The 22,295-nt window shown below is 41.9% G+C and overlaps 1 protein-coding gene across 1 annotated transcript in view; it reads left to right on the top strand.

Moving 5' to 3' along the window:
* Positions 1-1,300: 1,300 nt before the first annotated feature.
* foxk1 (forkhead box K1) overlaps positions 1,301-22,295 on the top strand; it is a 101,588-nt gene continuing 80,593 nt past the window's right edge. Inside the window, exon 1 of the mRNA XM_078240153.1 lies at positions 1,301-1,855. Within this exon, the coding sequence (XP_078096279.1) occupies positions 1,440-1,855 (416 nt within the window). The 5' untranslated portion in view covers positions 1,301-1,439. The remainder of the gene's footprint in view (positions 1,856-22,295) is intronic.

Raw genomic sequence — 22,295 nt, 5'->3', positions numbered from 1 at the left:
GGGTTGGGGTGGTAGAGGGGGGGGTTGGGGTGGTAGAGGGGGGGTTGGGGTGGTAGGGGGGGGTTGGGGTGGTAGAGGGGGGGGTTGGGGTGGTAGAGGGGGGGTTGGGGTGGTAGAGGGGGGGGTTGGGGTGGTAGAGGGGGGGTTGGGGTGGTAGAGGGGGGTTGGGGTGGTAGAGGGGGGGGTTGGGGTGGTAGAGGGGGGGGTTGGGGTGGTAGAGGGGGGGGTTGGGGTGGTAGAGGGGGGGGTTGGGGTGGTAGAGGGGGGGGTTGGGGTGGTAGAGGGGGGGTTGGGGTGGTAGAGGGGGGGTTGGGGTGGTAGAGGGGGGGGTTGGGGTGGTAGAGGGGGGGGTTGGGGTGGTAGAGGGGGGTTGGGGTGGTAGAGGGGGGGGTTGGGGTGGTAGAGGGGGGGTTGGGGTGGTAGAGGGGGGGTTGGGGTGGTAGAGGGGGGGGTTGGGGTGGTAGAGGGGGGGTTGGGGTGGTAGAGGGGGGTTGGGGTGGTAAGGGGGGTTGGGGTGGTAGAGGGGGGGTTGGGGTGGTAGAGGGGGGGTTGGGGTGGTAGAGGGGGGGTGTGAGGGTGGTAGAGGGGGGTTGGGGTGGTAGAGGGGGGGTTGGGGTGGTAGAGGGGGGGTTGGGGTGGTAGAGGGGGGGTTGGGGTGGTAGAGGGGGGTTGGGGTGGTAGAGGGGGCGTTGGGGTGGGGTGGGGGGTGTGGGGGTGGGTGGTAGAGGGGGGTTGGGGTGGTAGGGGGGTTTGGTTGGTGGGGGGTTGGGGTGCTGGGGGGGGTTGGGGTGCTAGGGGGGGGAGGTGGGGTGGTAGAGGGGGGTGGGGGGGGGTCGGGGTTGGGGGTTAGGGGGTGGTTGGGGTGGTAGATGGGGGTTAGGGTTGGGGGGGTTGGGTGGTAGAGGGGGGGTTGTGGGGTAGAGGGGGGGTTGGGGTGGTAGGGGGGGTAGATGGGGAGGGTTGGGGGTAGTAAAGATTTTTGAAGTTTATTTATTTGTCACAAGTAGGCTTACATTAACACTGCAATGAAGTTGCTGTGAAAATCCTCTGGTCGCCACACTCCGGCGCTTGTTTTGGTACACTGAGGGAGAATTTTGCATGGCCAAGCACCTAACCAGCACGTCTTTCGGGTCGAGGGTGAGGGAGTTTCCAGTCAGATCAGCCACTATCTATGAGCGGGTGGAGCGGGCTCGGTGCTGCTCCCAGTTCCTGTGTGTGTTGGAGGGGATTCCGCTCCGTGTTTCTCTCTCTCTCCCCCCCCCTCCCCCCCTCCCCCCCTCTTTGCTTGTTATGACTTCTCGCTAACGGGAGGCAAACTGGGCGCTGCTCAGCCGCCGACTGGAGGCTGTGCGTGGCGGCGGACAGCGAGTGACAGGCCCTGGAAGCTGCCCTTCCCCTTTCCCGGAGCCCGGCTCTCTCACTCTCCCCCTGCCCGCGCCATGCAGGCTGCCCTCTTCCCCTCCGACAGCGAAGGCGACGACACGGGCGCCCGGGCGCTGCTGGCTCTCAAATCGGCCCCTTGCAGCCCGAGCCGGCTGAGCGCTCAGCTCAAGAGCGGCGTCGTGCGCTGGGAGCTGGGCCTCGACCCGCAGGCCCCGCCCGACGCCGCCATCGCCAAGCTCGAGGGCCGGGATTTCGAGTACCTGATGCGGCAGGAGTCGGTGACCATCGGCCGCAACTCGAGCCAGGGCCCGGTGGACGTGAACATGGGCCACTCGAGCTTCATCTCCCGCCGCCACCTGCAGATCACCTTCCAGGAGCCGCACTTCTACCTGAAGTGCCTCGGCAAGAACGGCGTTTTCGTGGACGGAGCCTTCCAGAGGAGAGGTGCCCCGCCGCTGCTGCTGCCCCGACAGTGAGTAACCCGCATGCGGCAACAAAAAAAACCGGCTTCAAAAAAAAATGAGGCCTACGCCGGTGTGGAGTTGGAGGCGAAGCCGGGCTCGGTGGCTGCGTCACCCGGCTAGCCGACAACTCGAGGGCCCAGGCTTCCACCTGGCGAGTAGGCCCCAAACCCATAATGTAAACACAGCGAGCAGACAGCGTGTCAGAGCCAAGTTTGGAGAAAGGGGGAGGGAGCAGGTCTGTGTCTGGGAGGAGAAATCCACACATGGAGCTCAATAAAAATAAGAGTTTTCTACATTGCCCTGAGAAATTCCAATCATTCTATTTTATTATATTGATTGGACTTGTGATTTTGAAGATTTTTTAATAATGTTAACTCACTGAGTAGGTCTTGCTCGCATGACCCTTCACTCTTGAAGGGACTGCATGCAACATGGAATGATTTATTACAGAAGCTTGTCAGCAAATGCTGTATAGCAGCCAAATGAAATATTCAGTACCTCTTGGCTTGTATGTGTATCAATGAAAAGCAAACCTGTTTCCAGTGGAATTATAAATTGCTTTAAACATGAATCGATTTTATCTTTTCCTGTAAGAAAATCTCAGTGACTTGTAAATATTTTAATATTTATAGGTTTTGAGTGCTGACTTTTGTGGGTGTGTGTATGTACTGAATAAAGTTAATAGGTTTAAACAATAGAAGCAGTTTCAACCCTCTCCTTCATTCTGGGAGGGGAAAATAAACTTGCATTTATATAATGCTTTTCATGAACTCTGGACCTCCTGAAATACTGCTCGGGTTGTGAACTACTTTTAACATGGTCTGTTATGCTGCCGATTTGCACACAGCAACGAGATAAAAATAACCAGATAATCTGTTTTTAGTGGCATTGGTTGAGGGGTAAATATGAGCTCGGACACTGGGGAAATTGCTCAGTTCTTCTAATATGACTATGGGATCTTTTTCTACCCACCTAAGAGGGGAGACAGCACTCCTTCAGTAAAGCACTGGAGTGTTCGCCTACCCAGATAGTGAGGTTTAAATCTGCAACCTTCTGACTCGGACATAATACCACTCAGCCAAAACTGACAAAAGAACATGGGACAAACTGTAATGCTAAATTAATAGCTAGGAATTGCTAGTAAAAACTCATATGTTCTTAGAGATCCAGTTCTTTGTAATAAAAACACATTGTTTAGGAATGATGACTGGAGAACAGACTTCTTGATGACCTGGCACCGCAGGGGTTGGGGTGCGTTATTGACCCTGACAATCACATTTTAATTTGATGTTTTTAAGTTTCCTTTGTACTTTGATTTCTGTTCGGGCTGTTCCCCCTCCTTTTGGGGAGCTGCCCCTTTTTACTTTGTCCTGACTTAATTTGAGTTTGTTTGTTTGGTTTGACCTAAAAAGAGGCCAACTATCAAATGTGTCATCACTTGCTGCCAAGAGGCAGTGTAATTCTAATGACCTGTACTGGTTGAAACAACTTCCAGTAAAAATTAATTTTTTTTCCTTTCTGAGAGAACAGCATTTCTTTTAATTGTGGTTTAAATCTGCTGGAGTGGCATTTTGTTATTACGGTTTAATGTGACTCCTCAGTAAATTGAAGGAGCACTATGCTTTGTTTTTAAAATGAGGCTATATTGTAACCTCAAATCTCTAAAGATGGAATGTTAAGATCATATATAAGTAGTTAGCAGTGCCACTTAGAAAGATTGCCTGCCAGTGAGTCCAATAATAAAATGGGTGTAAAACTTCTGTTGGGTTTTTAACTCACCTTTGTTGGTATCCTCCTCTCACTGGAGTCCTATTTAGGTTTCACTAGAATCCACTAGGTTTCCGTTTACTGAGAAGTGAAATATTTCTGAAAATAATTCATTTCTCAGAATTTGATCGTGGGACTTTCCCTTCTTGATCTTGGTTGCTTTTGACTACATGTATTGAATTTGTACTGACATGCACGTAATACTGTCTCCTGCCCTCAATAAATAAGCTGTATTAGAATAAGTAAGCTGTATTGGATTTTTAAATTTTTAAATATATATATATGTAATTTTTTCAGATTGCATTTGTGTTTATTGGTGTCTTTACAATTGGAACAATGAAAGCCTCCTGTTTGAACAGTTATACCTGTAAGAATAAAATAGCCAGCCAATATTGTGTGTGATTTTTGAGGTGAGTATGCTGTCTGGTGGGCTTGAATGCCCCTGTGCTTCCATTTTATTTCTTTACAGATTCTTCACATGTGCATCTCTTGTGTTTATTGGGATGGGCAGGTGGCCTTCTGTCCATGCCATACTCGTATGGTTTTCAGGGAACTTGCAAGATTATCCTGATGAGGATCCATTTTTTGTCATAGCTTCCTTTTTTCCCCCCATAGTCGATACTTTTCTTTACTTGCCAGGTCCTGGAGTGCAGCAAGAAGAACAGGGATCTCTGGAAAAGAGATGCGACCACTATTCTCTGGTGCCAAAGGTTAATGATCCAGTGCTTACTGTTACTTAGATTGCTACGCCCTTTTTAAAAAAAAAAATACAAACACGTTTCTCCCAAAATTGGCCCTTTCAGTTTTTTCAGTCAGATTTATATATCTCCACATTTTCTTCAAATGACTTGCAGAACTGCCTTCATTGCTGTCTGACTGCAAACTGCAGGAGAAATCTTATCTCCACAACAAGAGAGTTAGGGATGGACAAGAAATGTCAGCCATGCCAGTGATACCAACATCCTGAATTTAAATAGTTGACATTTTCTTTGTGTTGCATATTTTTCTAGTTTTAGCTTTTGCTAATTCTAGAAAACATATTATGACGTTATTAACTGGTTAATTCTTGGAAATTAATGATCAACAACCAATGATTGTCATAATTCTGAATCCTTTGGTGTATGCATCATCATGCATCAGTAATGTGGATTTGTACAAAATACGGAGAAATAAGGTCATGGTAGCATGTGTGAAAAAGGATGGACATTTTCTTTTTTGGAGCAAGTGTATGTTCAAATTTTTAGCAGCAGGTACTGAAGCATATTGAGAAAATTCAGTTTTCATTAATGGAGGTGAAGATTCTATTCTGGATGGGCTGTAACATGAGACCATGGTGATATGAGCGGCTAACCCAAGACTTGGGTCATAAGGTTTTGTGGAAGTTACTGTACTAAAGAGTTACTATTGGATGAATGATTCATTTTGAGACCAAAATTCCTGTGTTGATAATAGACTAGTTCCTAACTGATTCATAACAGCCTCTTAGTGGTATCCATGTAAAATTAATGGGTTATCACCTAGGATCATAGAATCCCTGCAGTGCAGAAAGAGACCGTTTGGCACATTGAGACTATACTGACAACAGTCCCACCCAGGTGTTATCCCTGTAACCCCACATATTTGCCCTGCTAATCCTCCTGACACTAAGGGGCAATTGATTTTGGCAAATCAACCTAACCCGCACATCTTTGGACTGTGGGAGGAAACTGGAGCATCCAGAGGAAACCCACGCAGACACGGAGAATGTGCAAGCTCCACACAGACAGTCACCCAAGGCTGGAACTGAACCCTGGTCCTTGGCGCTGTGAGGCAGCAGTGCTAACCAATGTGCTGCCCGCATGGGGTAAAGCAGTGGATAAAGGAATATATAAATATCATTAATAGACATTTGAAAGATGCTGATGTGAAAGATGCACGTATATTTTTAATAGATTGTCAATGCTGCATTCTAATTTGCTGACACTAAATTATTTGACCAGTTTAGTTGGGCATTTTGTCTTGTGAAGTACATGTGTAATATTTAACTCTCAAATTATGATAACCCCACCAAATAAATTCTCAAGTCAACATTTTATCAAGGTATTAATGCAGACCCTGTCCGAGAGGGGGGGGGAGCGGGGGGAATCTTGTGCTGACATGTGTGGTAATACCCACTTATGAAATTGCTACTAAGTCACCACGTGGAGGGATTAGCAGAAAAGGGCAGAGATGTTGATATGGTTGCATAGGAAGGATGGGACATTGGTGAACATGGGGGAAATTGGACTTTATTCCCATCCTATATTGTTCGTATGTTGTTTTAGATGAGCTGCATTTTGTGAAGGATTGAACTGAAGAGACTGGGAAGGAACATGAGAGTAATTGGGTTCACCTCCATGATACTTCTTTTAAAAACAGATAGAGTATCTCTAGATAGTCTCTAGGTTCAAATAGTGTTGTGGTTTGTGGCAGGGTTAAGGCTTTCATTCTTTGTGGGCCATGTAGGTGTGTTGCAAATGCATGAAATGGGTCACAATGTTTAATTTAATGTTTCCTTTAGTTTGCATCTACACCAACAGTCAATAATACCACTTTGAAACCCTCAGGTCCACAAATTTCAAACTGTGAAACCAATAAATAAGAATTGTTAAGACTGAGAGGCTTGGGTGTCACATTCTGATTTTGGTAGTTGATCTATCGGTACTCTATCGAGGTAAAAACAGAAACTGCTGGAAATACTCAGGTCAGACAGCATAGCATCTGCGGAGAGAGAAACAGGGATAATGTTTCTGGTCAATGACCTTTTGGCAGAACTGAGAAAATGTATTTCAGTGAGGTTTCAGCTTGCATCAGTTTGTCATTCCAGGTAATTTGGGACTGGTGGTGGATTGCAGATTTAAAAGAGATTGTGCTTGGTTTCTTGGTTTCTTTTTGTCATGTTGTCACAGTCCTATTCCTGTTTAATTAATGGTAATCGCGTAAGTGATTTGTGAAGATGTAATGTTGCGGTTCAAATGGAACTACTGTGTTCTGGTGAATGAATACATTATATCGTAAATGTCAGTACTGATTGAAAATTATTATTAGTACGTGTATGCCTGTCTCATGCCATCAGAGATAAAATGCATTCTTCCATGTCTCCTTGTAATGGATACACTTTGTGATGGTCTATGTGGAGAATTATGGATGACTGATGTTTTAATGACTTTCTAATGCATTTGGAGTGTAGCAAAAGGTATCAAAATGTGGAAAGTGTCAAGTGTTGGGTCTGCTTCCAGCTATATTCTACATTCATGTTTTCATTGTTACTGTGGCATTTTGTTTAATACACCATAAAATTTGTGTGTGTGTGTTCAGTTGAACTTTATTGCATGTGGATTATCTACTGTTGATGTTTAAAAGAAAATACTGATGAGCAATTGAAAATATGGTTTCACAGTTTTTTTACATACTGACAGACCATACCGTAAATGTGAACCAAGCGATTTAATGCTCAGTAAGTTTATTCAGCTTTCTCATCTGAAACACAACAATTTGATAGTTCCATTGTTTGAATGCTAGTATCAGGAATACAGAAACAGGAGTAGGCCATTCAGCTCCTCCACCCTGGTTCCATCATTCTATTAGACCATGAATGATGTAGACCTTAACACCTGATTTTTCTCCTAATACCTTGATATCCTTACCTAATGAAATCCATTGATTTCCATCTTGAAAGTTTCAATGGACCTAGCACCCATAACCGTTTGGGGTGAGAATTCCAGATTTTCACTACACATTGTGAAATGTTTCTTGATTTCAATCCTAACTCAATGGGCTCTACTTTTAAGGATTATGTCCCCTTGTTTTAGATCCATTAGCAGCGGAAAGGGCTTCACTTTTTTCTTGAAATACTGCTCATAGGAGCAAAGGTACACTGAACGTTGTGCTGCTTTGAATGTGTTGTGGTCAGGATGCTTGATAAATGTATTTGCTGAGTGTTCTTAGTGCTTCCACTGTGGTGCAAGGAGCTGTTTAAAGTTCTCCCATCTTGCCTATCTATATTTGTTAAAAATCAAATAGTTTCAGTTGGCTGTCTTAATATTTTTGAATATGGTTCTGAACAGGCATCAAGAATCATGGAATCAAAGATTTACAGAACTGAAGGATGGCTGTTAGCCCACTGCTCCTACGCCAACTCTCTGAAAGCCAGTCTACTTTAATTCTTTTCTTCGCCCAGTTTTCTTTCTCACACATTCATCCATTTTTCTTTTGAAAGCTTTCTGGATTCCACTCTCAACACCATCCCTGGGAGGGTCTCTCCACATTCTAAAAAATTATGTGTAAAAGAAAATTAAATCTTCTCCCTTACTCCTTTGGGTGATTCAGAAAAAAATACATTGCAACAAATCCTTCCTGGACCCCCATTCCGACACCCCACCCTTTCCATGCCAAGGCAATCGAGCAAGTTCAGGAGGTTCCAATAGACTACACGTTTCAGAAAGAGGGGAACTTGTATTTAATATAGTGCTTGTCACAAGCTTAGGATGTTTCAAAAGTGCTTTACAGCCAATCAAGTTTAGTTACTGTTGTGGTAATTTTGCCTCTTCAAAATTCCCTCTTCTCACAAACTTGTGGAGTTGTCACCTAGAGGGCTGTATCAACCCATTTCTTATAGAACATTATTCTGGAGGGAACACCATGGCAAAAAATACTTCTCAGCATCTGACTCTGCCAATGGGTATTATAAGGATGGGTTCCAGTCACATGTGCCATTCCTGTTTATTTCAAATAAACTATTTAACCAAATTGTATCCTTCACCATTTTAAAATTGTAACTCTTCTAAAGCCTGTGTTTTCCAAAGTAAATGACCCTAAATCCTGGAGCCTATCCATTGAATTAAAAACTAATATTTCGTATTACCTTGATTGTCATATTCTCCCCCTTTTCCAGTGTCTTGATTTCTTTTTGCAGAAATATCTAAGCCCAAGTGTACTATTTTGTTTTGTGTTGTATTGCCAGGGCTGTACACTCTAATGAATGTCCTTTGTTGGTTTTCCCTGTACCCAGCTTTCGCCTTGTGAATAATTTTGACCCAGTTATTTGAATGGGGAAGTTTTCTTGCTTCTCCTGTGTTTGACGTGTAACTGGGTACAGCTCGTAACTTCTATTGCTCTGCCCCTTAACTAGCAGCAAATGATTTTAGTACATTTTGAACATGTTGTAATGAGGCTACCCCAGTGTGCAGCATGTTCACACTGCAGATCAGTGAGACCTTGGGTTGAAGTTTCAGCCTCGGCCCAGTGGGAGCACTTTCACCTGTGTTAAACGGTAAAATGGATTCAAGCCCTACTCTTGTTACTTGAGCACGCAATCTAGGTTGACACGGCAATGCAGTACTTGGGCAGTGCTGCACTGTCTGTGTTGCTGACTTTAAATGAGACATTAAACTTTCTGTGGCACTATTTGAAGAAAAGCAGGAGAGTTCCCCAGGTGTCCTGATCAATATTTATCTTTTCACCAGTGTTCTTAAAACACGTGATCTAGTGATAGTCGCATTGCTGTCTGTGAGATCTTGGCTCTGGGCAAATGTGCTGCCGTCCTTTCCACATTACTATAGTCATTACCTCCAAAAATGTGCTTAATTGGCTGTGAAATGTTTTGGGATATGAGGTAATGAAAAGCACCTTTATAAATGCAAGTTCATTCTTTCATCCCTACTTGGTACTGATCTCAGCAGGAATGGCAGTATAATTGGTTTCAGTGCCTTGGGTTAAGGAAGGAAACATTGACTAAAGATCCTTTTCCTAATCTATCCAGTAATCTCTGCCAGAAGTATGGAGATGCTGAGAGAATTTGATTTGGCTGTGATAGCCATTGTGCTTGAAGAGCATGTTTGGTCTCCCTGTTTAATAATTGCCATTTCAGCCAGGTTCAGGAGAATGTATTTTAAAACTGATGTGTGGTAAGGCCAGAGCAGGGCTAGACGTGCCTATGTTGTGGTCAGATTCGAAGCGGGAATGTGAAGTACTCAATTCTTACTGTGTGAAATCATTTATAAGTCATCTTGCACAGCAAGACTGGAGCAGCTTGCATTCCAGTTATTTTGCGTCTAATCAGACTGGGGTCTGCTCTGGCCTATTGAACAAGGCTTGAAGTTTGAGTCTTCAGATTATGCATTTGCTGCCCTTTTATATCCAATGTTTTGAAGTCGTGACTATGGTATAATGGAGAACTGTGACCTATTCCCTCATGCTGCTCAATTTTGACACTGGCATTGCTTTGAAGTGAGTGACAAGTGATTTTTGTGTCTGAGGGTTGCATCACCCCCCACCGTAGAAAGGACGATCATTTAAGTTGATCATTTCTGTCGGTGCCAAGAATTTCACCCACTGGCAAGATGCTTCTTTGAATGGTATAAGCCTCTCTGTGCAACCTTTCCCTTTGCCTTACTCCTAGACACGGATCTTCATCTTGGCTGCCAACCCGCACCACCTGTCTGTAGAAGATAGCAAAATCTGAATGCTAGCCAAGGATCTTTTTTGAATTCTGCTGACAGTGTGGAGATTTTTATTGCAGTGTTTCACTATTACTCTTGTTTTTGAGAGATCATTGCTGTTGTTTCATCAGTGATTTAAACATAAGCTTTAAAGCTCTACAAATATCATAGGAATATTGATCAATATTTCTGTGCAGACATGCAGATGTTGCATAAATACCTGGGAAATTTCTCTTGCCAAGTAACGAGCATCTCTGGAGGGAACCAATTCCATACACTCCATTGAAGATGGAAGTCGGGATAACTTGTCTATTATTCTCTGAAGTTTGTTGCTGTTTGGTATGAGGGACGCTAATGTTGGGGGAGGACACACCTTTGTTATACACTCTGTGTCAATATCATGTACTCTGTTCATGTATATTTGCCACGCCCAGCACATTGTACCATGTGACAATTTTCCAATTTTTATGCCAATAATCCTGGGGAGTTACCAATCAAAGTGCCAAACATTGGACAGTTTTGTACTGTGAAATAATGCTTACTTAAAAACTGGTTTGACACTTCCAAATTCTAGTCAGACTTACAAGACCAATGCCCGTCACATTTGTAACATCTAATCTCACTGTCTCCCACTTCCCAGTCTCGGTTAAGTGGGGAACTAATTAAATCTGGTAATTTGTTTACAGAAAAAATAACAACTTCTGCATTTAACCTAAAGAGATTGGAAAAATACATAAAGAAAATTTAGTTTTGGGAATTGTATTTCTTGTATACAAGTTTGATTAGTAGTGTGTTTCTGGAAAAAAAGGAAGAGATAAGATACAAACAAAACTAAAGTAACCATGAGTCGATTGATAGCCTTGCCTGCATATTGCTGCTCTGGAAGATTTTAAATAGAACTGTTAATATGCAACTATGGTTTAATCTTGTCTGATCAGTCCTCCCTCACAATTTAGGCAGCTCATTTACTTCACTAATCACAAAAACAAAATACTGCAGTTGTTGGAAATCTGAAATGTAAACAGAAAATGCTAGAAATACTCAACAGGACTGGATGCATCTGTGAAGAGAGAAACAAGTTCAGATTTCTGGCCAATAACCTTTCAACAGAATGTCCTTTAGGGAAGGAAATCTCTTGTCTCTACCTAGCCTGTGTTATATGTGACTGCAGTCCCCCACACCAATATGGTTAATTCTTCATGTTTTGTCATGGAATTCGATCAGAAACTGCTGTTGTGAAAACGGATAGGTTTTCAACCTGCCGTATTGCCTGTGCAGAGGGAAAGTTGTTACCATGCTAAGCATTTTCTGATTTTTATTTAATTTTATAATTTGAGACGGGTGGGAGAGACGATCAGAAATGTTTCAAAGGGGAGAAAATTCACATTTTAGATCAGATTCAAATGCAAGTTAAATTTAAAGCCACTTTTTAAGAAAGTGACCACAAGGCAGTGTGTTGTATCATTTTGGTAAGAATCTTACCACTGCATCAGTGACTTGTGTGGGTCTGAGCCTCACGCCAGAGTCTTGAGCTGATAATCTGAACTGATAATTCGCTGTTAAACTGAAGAAACTGACCTCTTCTACTGAGATGTGAAATCAGTTCCCTTTTTGCCCATTTCACTGGTTCAGACAGATAGTAAAAAAATTCATGGCCACTAATCCAAGAAGAATCGGGGTTCTTATTGCTCTACTCAAAAAAATAACTGATTCTTTATTGCGTGGTGATTGTGAGATTTTGTTTACAAAATACCTGATGCATTTGTTTTTTAAAATTCTTTCATGGGATGTCAGTGTGACTGGCTAGGCCAGCATTTGTTGCCCATTCCAAATTGCCTTTGAGAGGTGGTGGTGAGCCACTGTCTTTAACCAGTACAGCCCATGCCGTGTAGGTACAACCAGTGCTGTTAGGGGAGGAAGTTCCACGATTTTGAGCCAAGGGAATTCCAGGGTTCTGAGCCTCTGACAGTGAAGGAACAGCGATACAGCACCAAGTCAGGATGATATGTGGCTTGGAAGGGTTCTTCTACTTGGCATTAGTCACTGCACTTCAAAGTAACTCCCTTTGTCTGCAACCCTGAGAGCTCTGTTTTTCTCCCACATTCCTCCAACTGTTTTCACTCTGGCAGAGGTGGCCATGTCTGTAACCATCTAGGCCCTATTATCAGGAACTTCCTCCCTACACCTCTTGGCATCTCCAGTTCTCCTTCCTTTTAAGACCAGCATAAAACCTACTCCTTTGACCAAGCTTACAGTTACTCCTGTTAATATCGCCTCCTTTGGCTTGACATTGACTTTTGTCTCGGTGAATTGACTTGGGATGTGTTTCTAGTTGAAGGTAAGTTGTTTGAATATTTAAATGTAATAAGACATTTTTATAGCACCAGTCATGTTGATTCTGAGCTGAAGGTAATCTGCTGTCTGATGTGTGTTACAAGAACCTTTTTTAAAAAAACACTCAGGATGGCTGTACAGAAATGGGGCAGCACAATGGTTAGCACTGCTGCCTCAGTGCCAGGGATCCAGGTTCAATTCTCAGCTTGGGTGACTGTCTGCGTGAGTTTCCTCCGAGTGCTCCGGTTCCCTCCCACAATCCAAAAGACGTGCTGGTAAGGTGCATTGACCATGCTAAATTCTCCCTCAGTGCACCCGAACAGGCGCAGGAGTGTGGCCACTAGGGGATTTTCACAGTAACTTCATTGCAGTGTTAATGTAAGCCTACTGGTGACACTAATAAATAAACTTTAAATTTAAATGATTCAACTTTCGCGTCTTTTCATTTTAAATTTGTTTCATGCAGTAAAACGTTGAACGTTCATGTGGTGAATAGTTATTGCTGGCGCTATGGAAGTTGTGGCATTGGCATGGCCAGTGCTTTTCCACTTCCAGGCAGACAACCTTTTGGAAATGGTACAAGTTGAAGTGCTCAACTCCCCCCAAAGTATACCACGAAACCAGCTTCATCAGCCAGAGACTTCAAAAACAGTTACATCATTGAGTGAAAAGGCAGTAGTGAAGTTAATAGTGAAAGATAGTAGCTCTGTTTTTTAAAAAAACCTAAGGGATGTGAATGGACTACAGAGTTTAGATTTTCATTACATCTATTCTCTAATATTTCTGGATGAATGTAAAGGCCAAGAGAGAAACATGTATTGCTACTGAGTTTAAGCATGGGTTTGTGCAGTACAAAGGGGGTATTGCATTGTCAGGGTGCTGTGATTTTTGGATGAAATGTTAAATTGAGCTCTTGGCTGTGGTGTCTGTGAAATTTCCCAAGTTAAGTTTATTTATTGGTCACAAGTACACTTGCATTAACACTGCAATGAAGTTACTGTGAAAATCCCCTATATGCCACACTCCGGCGTCTGTTCAGGTACACGGAGGGAGAATTTAGCATCGCCAGTGCACCTACCTACCAGCATGTCTTTCGGACTGTGGGAGGAAACCCACGGAGAGAATGTGCAGACTGTGTGCAGACTGTGCACAGACAGTTACCCAAGCTGGGAATCGAACCTGGGTCGTTGACGTTGTCAGGCAACAGTGCTAACAACTGTGCCACCGTGCCACCCAGGGTACTATTTGGAGAAGAGCACGAATATCAACCGTCAATCAACATCACCAAAAATGGATTACTGACTTATTTGGAAATCTTACTGTGCACAAATTGACTGCTGCAACTCCCTATGTGAAAGATTCCCACATTCTTCCCACCTAATGATCATAATGATCCTCAAAGTGATCTGAAAGATTAGGCTGGTACACTTGAGCTTTTGTTAATGTTGCTCTACAGTGGCCATTGTGGAGTTTGTAAATTCATTTATACTCTATATGTAGAATACAATTTGAAAAGTAAGATGCACAATTTTAAGATCAATTGAATGAATGATTGCCAAGGAACAAGAGTCGGCAGCCTCACTGTGGGCATTTTTACATTGAACTAATACTGTTGATGGTAACTGTGCGAGATTCCCGCTGTTAACAGCAGTATAACGTGAGGACTAAGGTTGCGATAAACAGAAAATATTTTTTTCTCTTTTGATGTGTGTGTGTATTGACGTTGGTCAATTTGTTCACAAGTGGAGGCCAAGTCATTCAATTTAAATATAACCATCTGATTTGTCTTTTACGATGTATGCTTTGAAGCTGTGCTTGAGCTAGAGATGTATTTTGCTTTCCTCTTACAAATAAGCTTCAGCGCAGGAGTGGTATTTCAGTCCCCTTTGAAGCCATCAGAGAGGGAGAAGGATGAAAAGTTAACAAATCTTCACGAATGGGTACCACTGGTTATCACAAAAAGCTGTTGAGGTTGGGGAGGATGGGTGGAGTTAAGATTTAGGTCAACCATGATCGAATTGACTGATAGAACAGGCTGGATGACCTCTCTTCCTGTGTTTCTTGATCATCCGCACTGACGTTATTTGAGCAATGGTTTGATCAGAATTCTGTGCTATGATCATGATTTCCACTTTGTTTCAGATCCTGCTTTACGATAAGCTTTAGCACAGGACCATATTATTTTCTGTAATTCAAGGAGAATTATTTAAGTTTTCTATGTTGAACCATGGAATCCCTGTAGTGCAAAAGGAGGCCATTTGCCTCATTGATTCTGCACCATGCCAGGGACCCAGGTTCAATTCTGGCCTTCGGTGAATGTGTGGAGTTTGCACGTTCTCCCTGTTTCTGCATGGATTTCCTCCGGGTGCTCCTGTTCTCTCCCACACTCCCAAGATGTGTAGGGTTAGGTTGATTGGCCATGCTAAATTGCCCCTTAGTGTCAGGGGGATTAGCAGGTTAAATACCTGGGGTTACGGGAATAGTGCCTGGGTGGGATTGTTGGTGCAGGCTCTATGGCCTCTTTCTGCATTGTAGGGATTCTATTATTCTCTGAAAGAGCATCTTGGAGCAGGTGAAAACCATATGGCCCGTAAAGCCTGCTCTGCCATTCACTATGATCATGACCGATCTTGGACTTCAGCTCCACTTTGCTGCCCACTCCTGATATCCACTGATACCCTGAGACCAAAAATGTCTATCTAAGCCTTAAATATATTCAATAATAGCCCAGTCACAGCTCTCCTGGGTAGAGAATGCCAAGGATTCAAAACCCTTTGAATGAAGAAAGCTCTCCTCATCTCAATCTAAAATGATTCTCTTTACCCTGAAGCTTGTTCTAGATTCCCCAGCAAGGAGAAACAATGTCTTCTGCTTAATTGGAGTAGTGTTTGGATTGGAACCCGAGGAAAGCAGATGATTATCCGTTCCAGTAACTTCAACAAATCCTTGCTGTATCTCCAGATTTGTCTGCTCTGAAATGGTGTTGCCCTTGTGGCAAATGTCAAATTTACTAGCAGTGGATTGCAAATTGGCAGCTAGTAAATCATTGTCGGCTAACCTAACTACTTCCAGTTTTGTGTATGCAAACTATTCTAAACTTTAAACAAATGAATGTTTAACTATCTTGCCTACTGCTAACTTGAAACGATTGAGAATTCAAATGGAATCCAGTTGCTTGTTCCTGGTTTGTTTTGTGGGTGAAATTTGTGTTTGGCGCGCAGGCCTTTCTACTGTAGTAGTCGCCAAAACCAAATGGGATGGTTGACTTTATGTACGTTTATGTGTGTCAGACATGCTGGAATATTTATCTCTTTTAAGAAAAATAAAGGTCTCACTTTTTCTGTGGATAATCAGGTTAGGTATAGAATGATGATTTATTCATGCTGCTTAAAGCATAAAAATAGTTTGTACCAGATGTTGGGTTCAATGCAACACTCAAGATCCTCCTCTGCTGCCTGTCTGCCTATATTAGATTTGTTATTTGATGACTGGTCATAATTCATTGTGGGTTATGGTTCCTCTGTGTATAGTCAAGAGGCCTGCAATTAAATCTCTTTCTCAATGTGCTTCAAGGATGCTGAAATCAAGGAAACAAAAATTGCCATTGAGTGGCTTGCCCATTGGCAGTAAATGTGGTGTTTCCATGACAACCTTTGATCGAATATTATAAGAATATTTTCTAAAACTCGAAATTCTATTTTGTGGTCAGTCTCTCCCTAGGGACCAGTTATGGTGTCATCCACCATCCATGTTTGAGAGAAAGATTTGCCACCAGATTTTAATCGGACTCTCTCATTGCACACTGTTTATGAGACTCGAGTGACCTAGCTAGATGCAAAACTATTTAATACACACTGCAGTCACTAAAAAAAAATGTTGGAGTACCAATCAATAAGTTTGAGATTTATGAACAGAAGTTGGATATTCAGCTGCTTAAAACTTTTCAGCCATTTAATAGATCAGGGCTGATTTATATCTCTACTTAACTTGTCCATCTTTGATCCCTGTCCCTCAATGCCCTTGTCTAACAATCTTTCATCTTCAATCTTGAAAGTATAAATTTCAGATTTTCACTATCCTTTGTATGGCACCAGAGTTTCCTAAGGAAATAGTTTCTATTGTGTATGATGATTTTCACAGTACAAGCAGAAGTAGGCAAAAGATGGGAAACTGTTCAGTTCACTTGTTATTTCATGTAAAATAACCAGTTTAATGTCTTGTAATTGTGCTTCGTGTTGCTAGAATGCATCTCAACCTGCCTTCAGAATGCGGCTGGTAGCATGTGGCATCCTAACATGCAATAAGGACTGTCATGATACACAGATCATAGCATCAGAAGTAGGCCATATGGCTCCTCAGTGATAGGTGATCGTCAACCTCATCTCCATTTCACAACTCCCATTCCCATGTCCCTTGATTCTTTTGCATGCAATCATTTAACAGTTAGTGTATAGTAAAAGTACATTGCAGATTGTGGTTGTGTGTAGGGAGGTAGGGGACACAAGGTCCTCCATATGTAAGTAATCAGTGACATTGAACCTAAGGGAATATCTATCAGAGATGCATGTAATTCGTCACCCTACAATTTTGCATCTTGTTTCAAATTTTAAAAGTTTCAAATGCAAGACTAACAATTGCTTTTTGAACCTGGAATTTTGTTGCAATAATTAGGCTGTGCAAACTTATAACTTTCCCCTTGCTACGCCAGTAAGTGACTTCCTATCAAAAAGAGTAGGTTTTAAAGACCTTCAACATCCCACTTGTTTAAAAGTGCCTAGGCCACTAACTTCCAATTGTGCTGGTGGGTGGTATTTCTGGATTAAATTTACTGAATTCCTTCAAGCTGACTGTCAAGAAAATTTGATAAATGCTCATATACATTGGTGCTGACATGAAAGCCACATTTTAAAATTGCCAGGAAAGGGCAGACTTAATCACTAGTGTAGCCGTTTACTATAGAATAACACCTTCAGTCATCACTGCCATTGTTGAAAATTTCTCCCTCTGCCCTCAAGTTAATATCGGTACAGATGCGATGCTTTTCTATCCATTTCCGTTCTGTGTAGAGTTCGTAGCATCCAGCTGTACCTTTTAACAATTCTTGTCTTATTGGAAGTTCAGTCCATGTGCTGCCTCTCTGCAAAAAAAAATATTTTCTGACCTAAGTTAAATTTGCCTCTTGCTAGTTTCATAGCCTAATTTCAAGGCTGAGAAGTCCATGTTTCTCCAGTGTTTTCTTCAATGTCTTATTTTCTTCACCCTACATCCAAGGCTAGACTATCTCTGTCCCTAATTTCTTGCTGACCAAAATTGGACACCTTACTCAAGATATAATTTAACCAATTGGTGTGTGACTTTGTCCAACTTGCGCTGTATTATAGCATATAATTTAATATTTATTTTGCTTTTTAAGTGCCTGTTTTCTGTCTGCAAATGGAATGCTGTAACCACTACATCTCATCAATTAATACATTTCAAAAGCATTTCATTGGCAGTAAAATGTTTTGGGATATCCTGAAGTAGTGACAGGCTATGTAAATACAAGACTTTCTTCTTTAATTGACCACTATAGACCTTTGGACATAAATTGATTAGATGTCTCTTAGCATGCAGAACACCAATCACTTGAATATGCACCATGTGAAGATTGTACATGACTTGCATTGTACTGCTCTGATCTCTTTGTTTGTCTGCATGCTAATTTATTTTCCACCAGTAAAGCTTCATCCTGTTTACTTTATCTTTACCATTCTTCAAGTAAGTGCTGAGTATTTGTAGCAGTCACAATATGTTGACCATGTAAAATTTTCAGAAGCCTCTGCCTAATGTGTAGTACGGTTGGAAATAGGTAGCATTGTACAATAAGTTTGTAAATACTACAGCGGTTCTCTTGATAGAACCATCACGTGCAGTTATCACATTGTAATCATAAAATGTGATTAATATAGAATTGCCATAACCATTTAATGTTCTATTGTACCTGCGCTCTGGTGCACTGAACAATTGAGACCAGTATGAGCTCTCTTATTGGGGACTACACAGGAGGCATTATCCATGTAGCAATACCTTGTGGAAGAAGGGCAATAGCTGTTTAGTTTCTATGGCAGCCCCTTATGCATCCAGCTGATTGTTCAGTCCATGTAATAATATCCTGTGGTTGGTGATTGTGTTGGAATGCACTGCAGTTAAGAAATTATACATGAACTGATATAGTAAAATGAATTCAAATCTTCATACCATGACAATTACTTGAACGTTTATAATTAACGCTCTAAGTTGCTGAATCTTTATGATCACACTAAGGGAAACCTTTTGCATCTAATAATTGATGTGTCCAATGGTTGCTGTAGTGCTTTTTCCTGCAAGGATGCAGGTTTCAAAGTATATCATTTTGTTTCTGCTCCATTTTGATCGTAACAAATTGTCCAGCCTACCACCACCGTCTCCCCACCCCTGCCATATTTTGACTGGGGCAGACAGATGACCCTAGGACCAGAGAGTTGCCAATATTGGTTTAGAGCTGACTGCTGCATTCCCAGAGAGATTATGTTTTAATTACCTATTTTCCTATGTGCCTTGAGGGTGCCTGTTTATATGACATGATAGAAATTGGGGACTCAACTCGAGGGGCGCCAGTAGCACAAACCAAGCTATTGGCTTCATGCTGTAAATGCATTCTCCTTTTTTTCCTGCCTTAATGTGCAACTCTGACTTTAAGAGCGCCAGAATTGCACGATACTGCCAAGTACTTTTTTTCCCAGCAGCATTCTCTTTGAGTGCGCTGTACATTTGATCACTGGATATTTTGAGGCATTGGTTTCTTTGGAATTGTCTCGCTTTTTGAAAGGCATGGTATGAGGTTGTAAATTAAAATCTTCAGTAACATCAAGAAAAGACCACACAAATAAATGCTGTTTGCTGGAACAATGTAGTCATCTACATTTTTGTGTGAAGAATGCATTGATATTTTCCTAAAGCCTGCTTATATTATTTTCCTTGTCTGAAGTGCTTTAAAGAATTAAATGTGTTTGTAGGTTACTTACTCCAAACACAATATTAATGTGTGTGTCGCAGCCACAATCATTCTTGTGGTGAGCGGGTGCTTGTTTTTCCTTTATTCATTTTGCAAGTTTAAACATTCTGCCCAGCCCACAGATATAACTGCCTACAATTACGCAGTGCTGGATTAAAGCAGTAATGCTGTCATTCTGTAGCGTTTTGAGTCTCAGCATGCCCAAATCAAGTACACATTTACCAACTTCAGCCTTGTATATTGCTTGTTCTTTCCTTGTGCTGCTTTATATTTCTGCAAATTATGATCCAGTGCCTCAGTATACACTTTGTTTCAGGATATGAAATATGTTGGGCAGCACGGTGGCACAGTAGCACTGCTGCCTCACAGCACCAGGAATCGAGTTCAATTCCGGCCTCGGGTGATTGTGTGGAGTTTGCATGTCCTCCCCGTGTCTGTGTGGGTTTCCTCTGGGTGCTCTGGTTTCCTCCCACAGTCCAAAGATGTGTGGGTTAGGTTGATTGAATCATAGAATCCTACAGTATAGAAGGAGGCCATTCGGCCCATTGAGCCTGCACTGACGACAATCCCACCCAGGTCCTATCCCCGTAACCCTGTGTATTTACTCTGCTAATCCCCCTGACCGTAAGGAGCAATTCAGCATGGCCAATCCACCTAACCTACACATCTTTGGACTGTGGGAGGAAACTGGAGATTGGCCGTACTAAATTGACCCGTACTGTCAGGGGGATTACCGGAGGGATAGGGCCTGGTTGTGGTTGTCGTCAGTGCAGGCTTGATGGGCCAAATAGCCTGCTTCTGCACTTTAGGGATCCTATGACTCTACTTTTCCTGATGGCGAACAAGAATGATTTTTTGATTGTGTGGAGGTGACTAGAAATTTTATTTTGACACTCTGCATTCTCTGGAGCAGTAACTTGTTTGCTGCCAAAGTAACGCTATATATTTCTAACTTGTTGATTTTTATATATATGTGTATCTATGGCATGACCTTTTTGAGTTGAGCTTCTGCCTTGGGTGCAATCCCAGTACTTTGACCTGAAAAAGTGCGGCCAATTTTGCCATTGGCAAGTCATACTTGGGTATCCACCTAACCTTTATTAGGATATACCCAAATTTAAAATAAATATAGATTGTGTTGTGAATATGTAGTTCATAATTGTGTTTTAGAATACAACTGTCAATAAATAGGGAACGTGGTTAAGCTTCTAATGTAAAGGTAGGTCAAACAACCTCGATTTCATTAATCTGTTTTAATCTTACGAGGTTAGAATTGATGATGAGAAATGTTGAACAATCTCCTAGGTTTGTAATGGAGCTGGAAGTTCTGGAGAAAGGGTTGTAAACGCCATTAATAATACAAGTTATTCATATGGGTTGCAGAATCAGAGTTGTGTTGAGGGTAAAGTAATTAATTTATATTTTCCAAAGTATGCCAAATCATTATAGAATTGGACTGTGGATTTCTTACAGAACCCAGTTGCAACTTTGCTGTGGTGTAGACTGCAATTCGTCGGTAATTAGGCCTCCACTTTGAGCAGAGAAACGCTATCTTCATTGCTCACTGTGTGGAGTGCGGGGGTGGTGCTCTATCTCGGCTTGGATTTCATGAGGGAAAATCCACTGGAACATTTGCTCTAGCTTGCAGCTAGTGGAAAAAATCTACAATGGTTCTTGTCGAGTCTTGTGAAAGAAGTCAGCAGAATTAGCTTGCGAAACCGTGGGAAGGCCGTTACTGGCAACCCATACGAAGAGCTGGGGCATCCACAGTTGTGACATCTGTTTTTTAAAAAAAAGAGATGAGGGTTATGTGACCAAAAACTAATGGAAGAGCCCTCATATAATTTTTATCTTGGGTGTTAGATGGAATATTGAGGAAAAATAGTGAATTCCTGAGGACTGTGGCATATCTTTGGGTTGATCCCTAGAGAAGTGAATGCAACTTCAAGGTTGTTGTAACATATAAGGGAATTCTTGGGGTGGGGAGTAAAATGTAAAACTGAATTGATGATGTATGTAGTTGTAAACTCTAGTGTTAACTTAATAGTGCTTACTTTGTTTAATTCTTATACAATAAAGCTTTTGTTTTAAAACATGAAATCTTGTGGTGTAATTCTGTCGATTAATTGCTGGGTGTTCCGATTTCTCTTTAAACGTTAACTGTCCCTGACAGTATTGTAACAATTGGCATGAGCAAGGAAATACCAAACCCACAGTAATACTGTTTTGAGTTGTAAAATTTTAAGTGTCAACTCGTTCAGCCATCATTCTTGCACATCAGCAGCACCATACTCATGTACTTTCAGCTTTTATAGCAGTTTTTACTCTTACAAAAAAATCTATTCAAAGCAACACAAAATTCAGAGGTTTCAATGAGGATAAATTTTCTTTAAAAGTTGAAAACATTACAATTGAAAAAAAATTTAAAGGTCACCCATTTCCTGCAGCATCTGAAAATTTGGTCACAGTGTTGCTAATCACTGGATAAGTTCAGTTGGAGGATTCCCACGTTTGAGACTAGATAGGGCCAGTTTTGTGGGAGGCCGTAGGTTAAATGGATGGGCTTGATCGGAGGATGTAAAAAAAAAATCAAAGAACTTTGTAGGCATATTTCAGTTACATATGTATTTCCCAAGTCTGTAAGTGATCTTTTAAGCCACATAATTGGTTTGCTCCAGAATTATGGGTGCGTCTGAGAACGAATATGCAGGAAATTCCAAGCTCTTGTGTTTATTTGCTGGTATTCCTTGTAGGCAATGCTAGGCCTATGATGCTGTTTTATTCCAGAGATATTCCAGCATTGCTCCACAGACAGTAGACAGCTGGATCCAACAACTGGATCAACCTAAATTGACA

This window comes from Mustelus asterias, chromosome 23 (genome assembly GCF_964213995.1).
Source record: "Mustelus asterias chromosome 23, sMusAst1.hap1.1, whole genome shotgun sequence".
NCBI lineage: Eukaryota > Metazoa > Chordata > Chondrichthyes > Carcharhiniformes > Triakidae > Mustelus > Mustelus asterias.
This window is presented reverse-complemented; position numbering and strand designations above follow the sequence as displayed.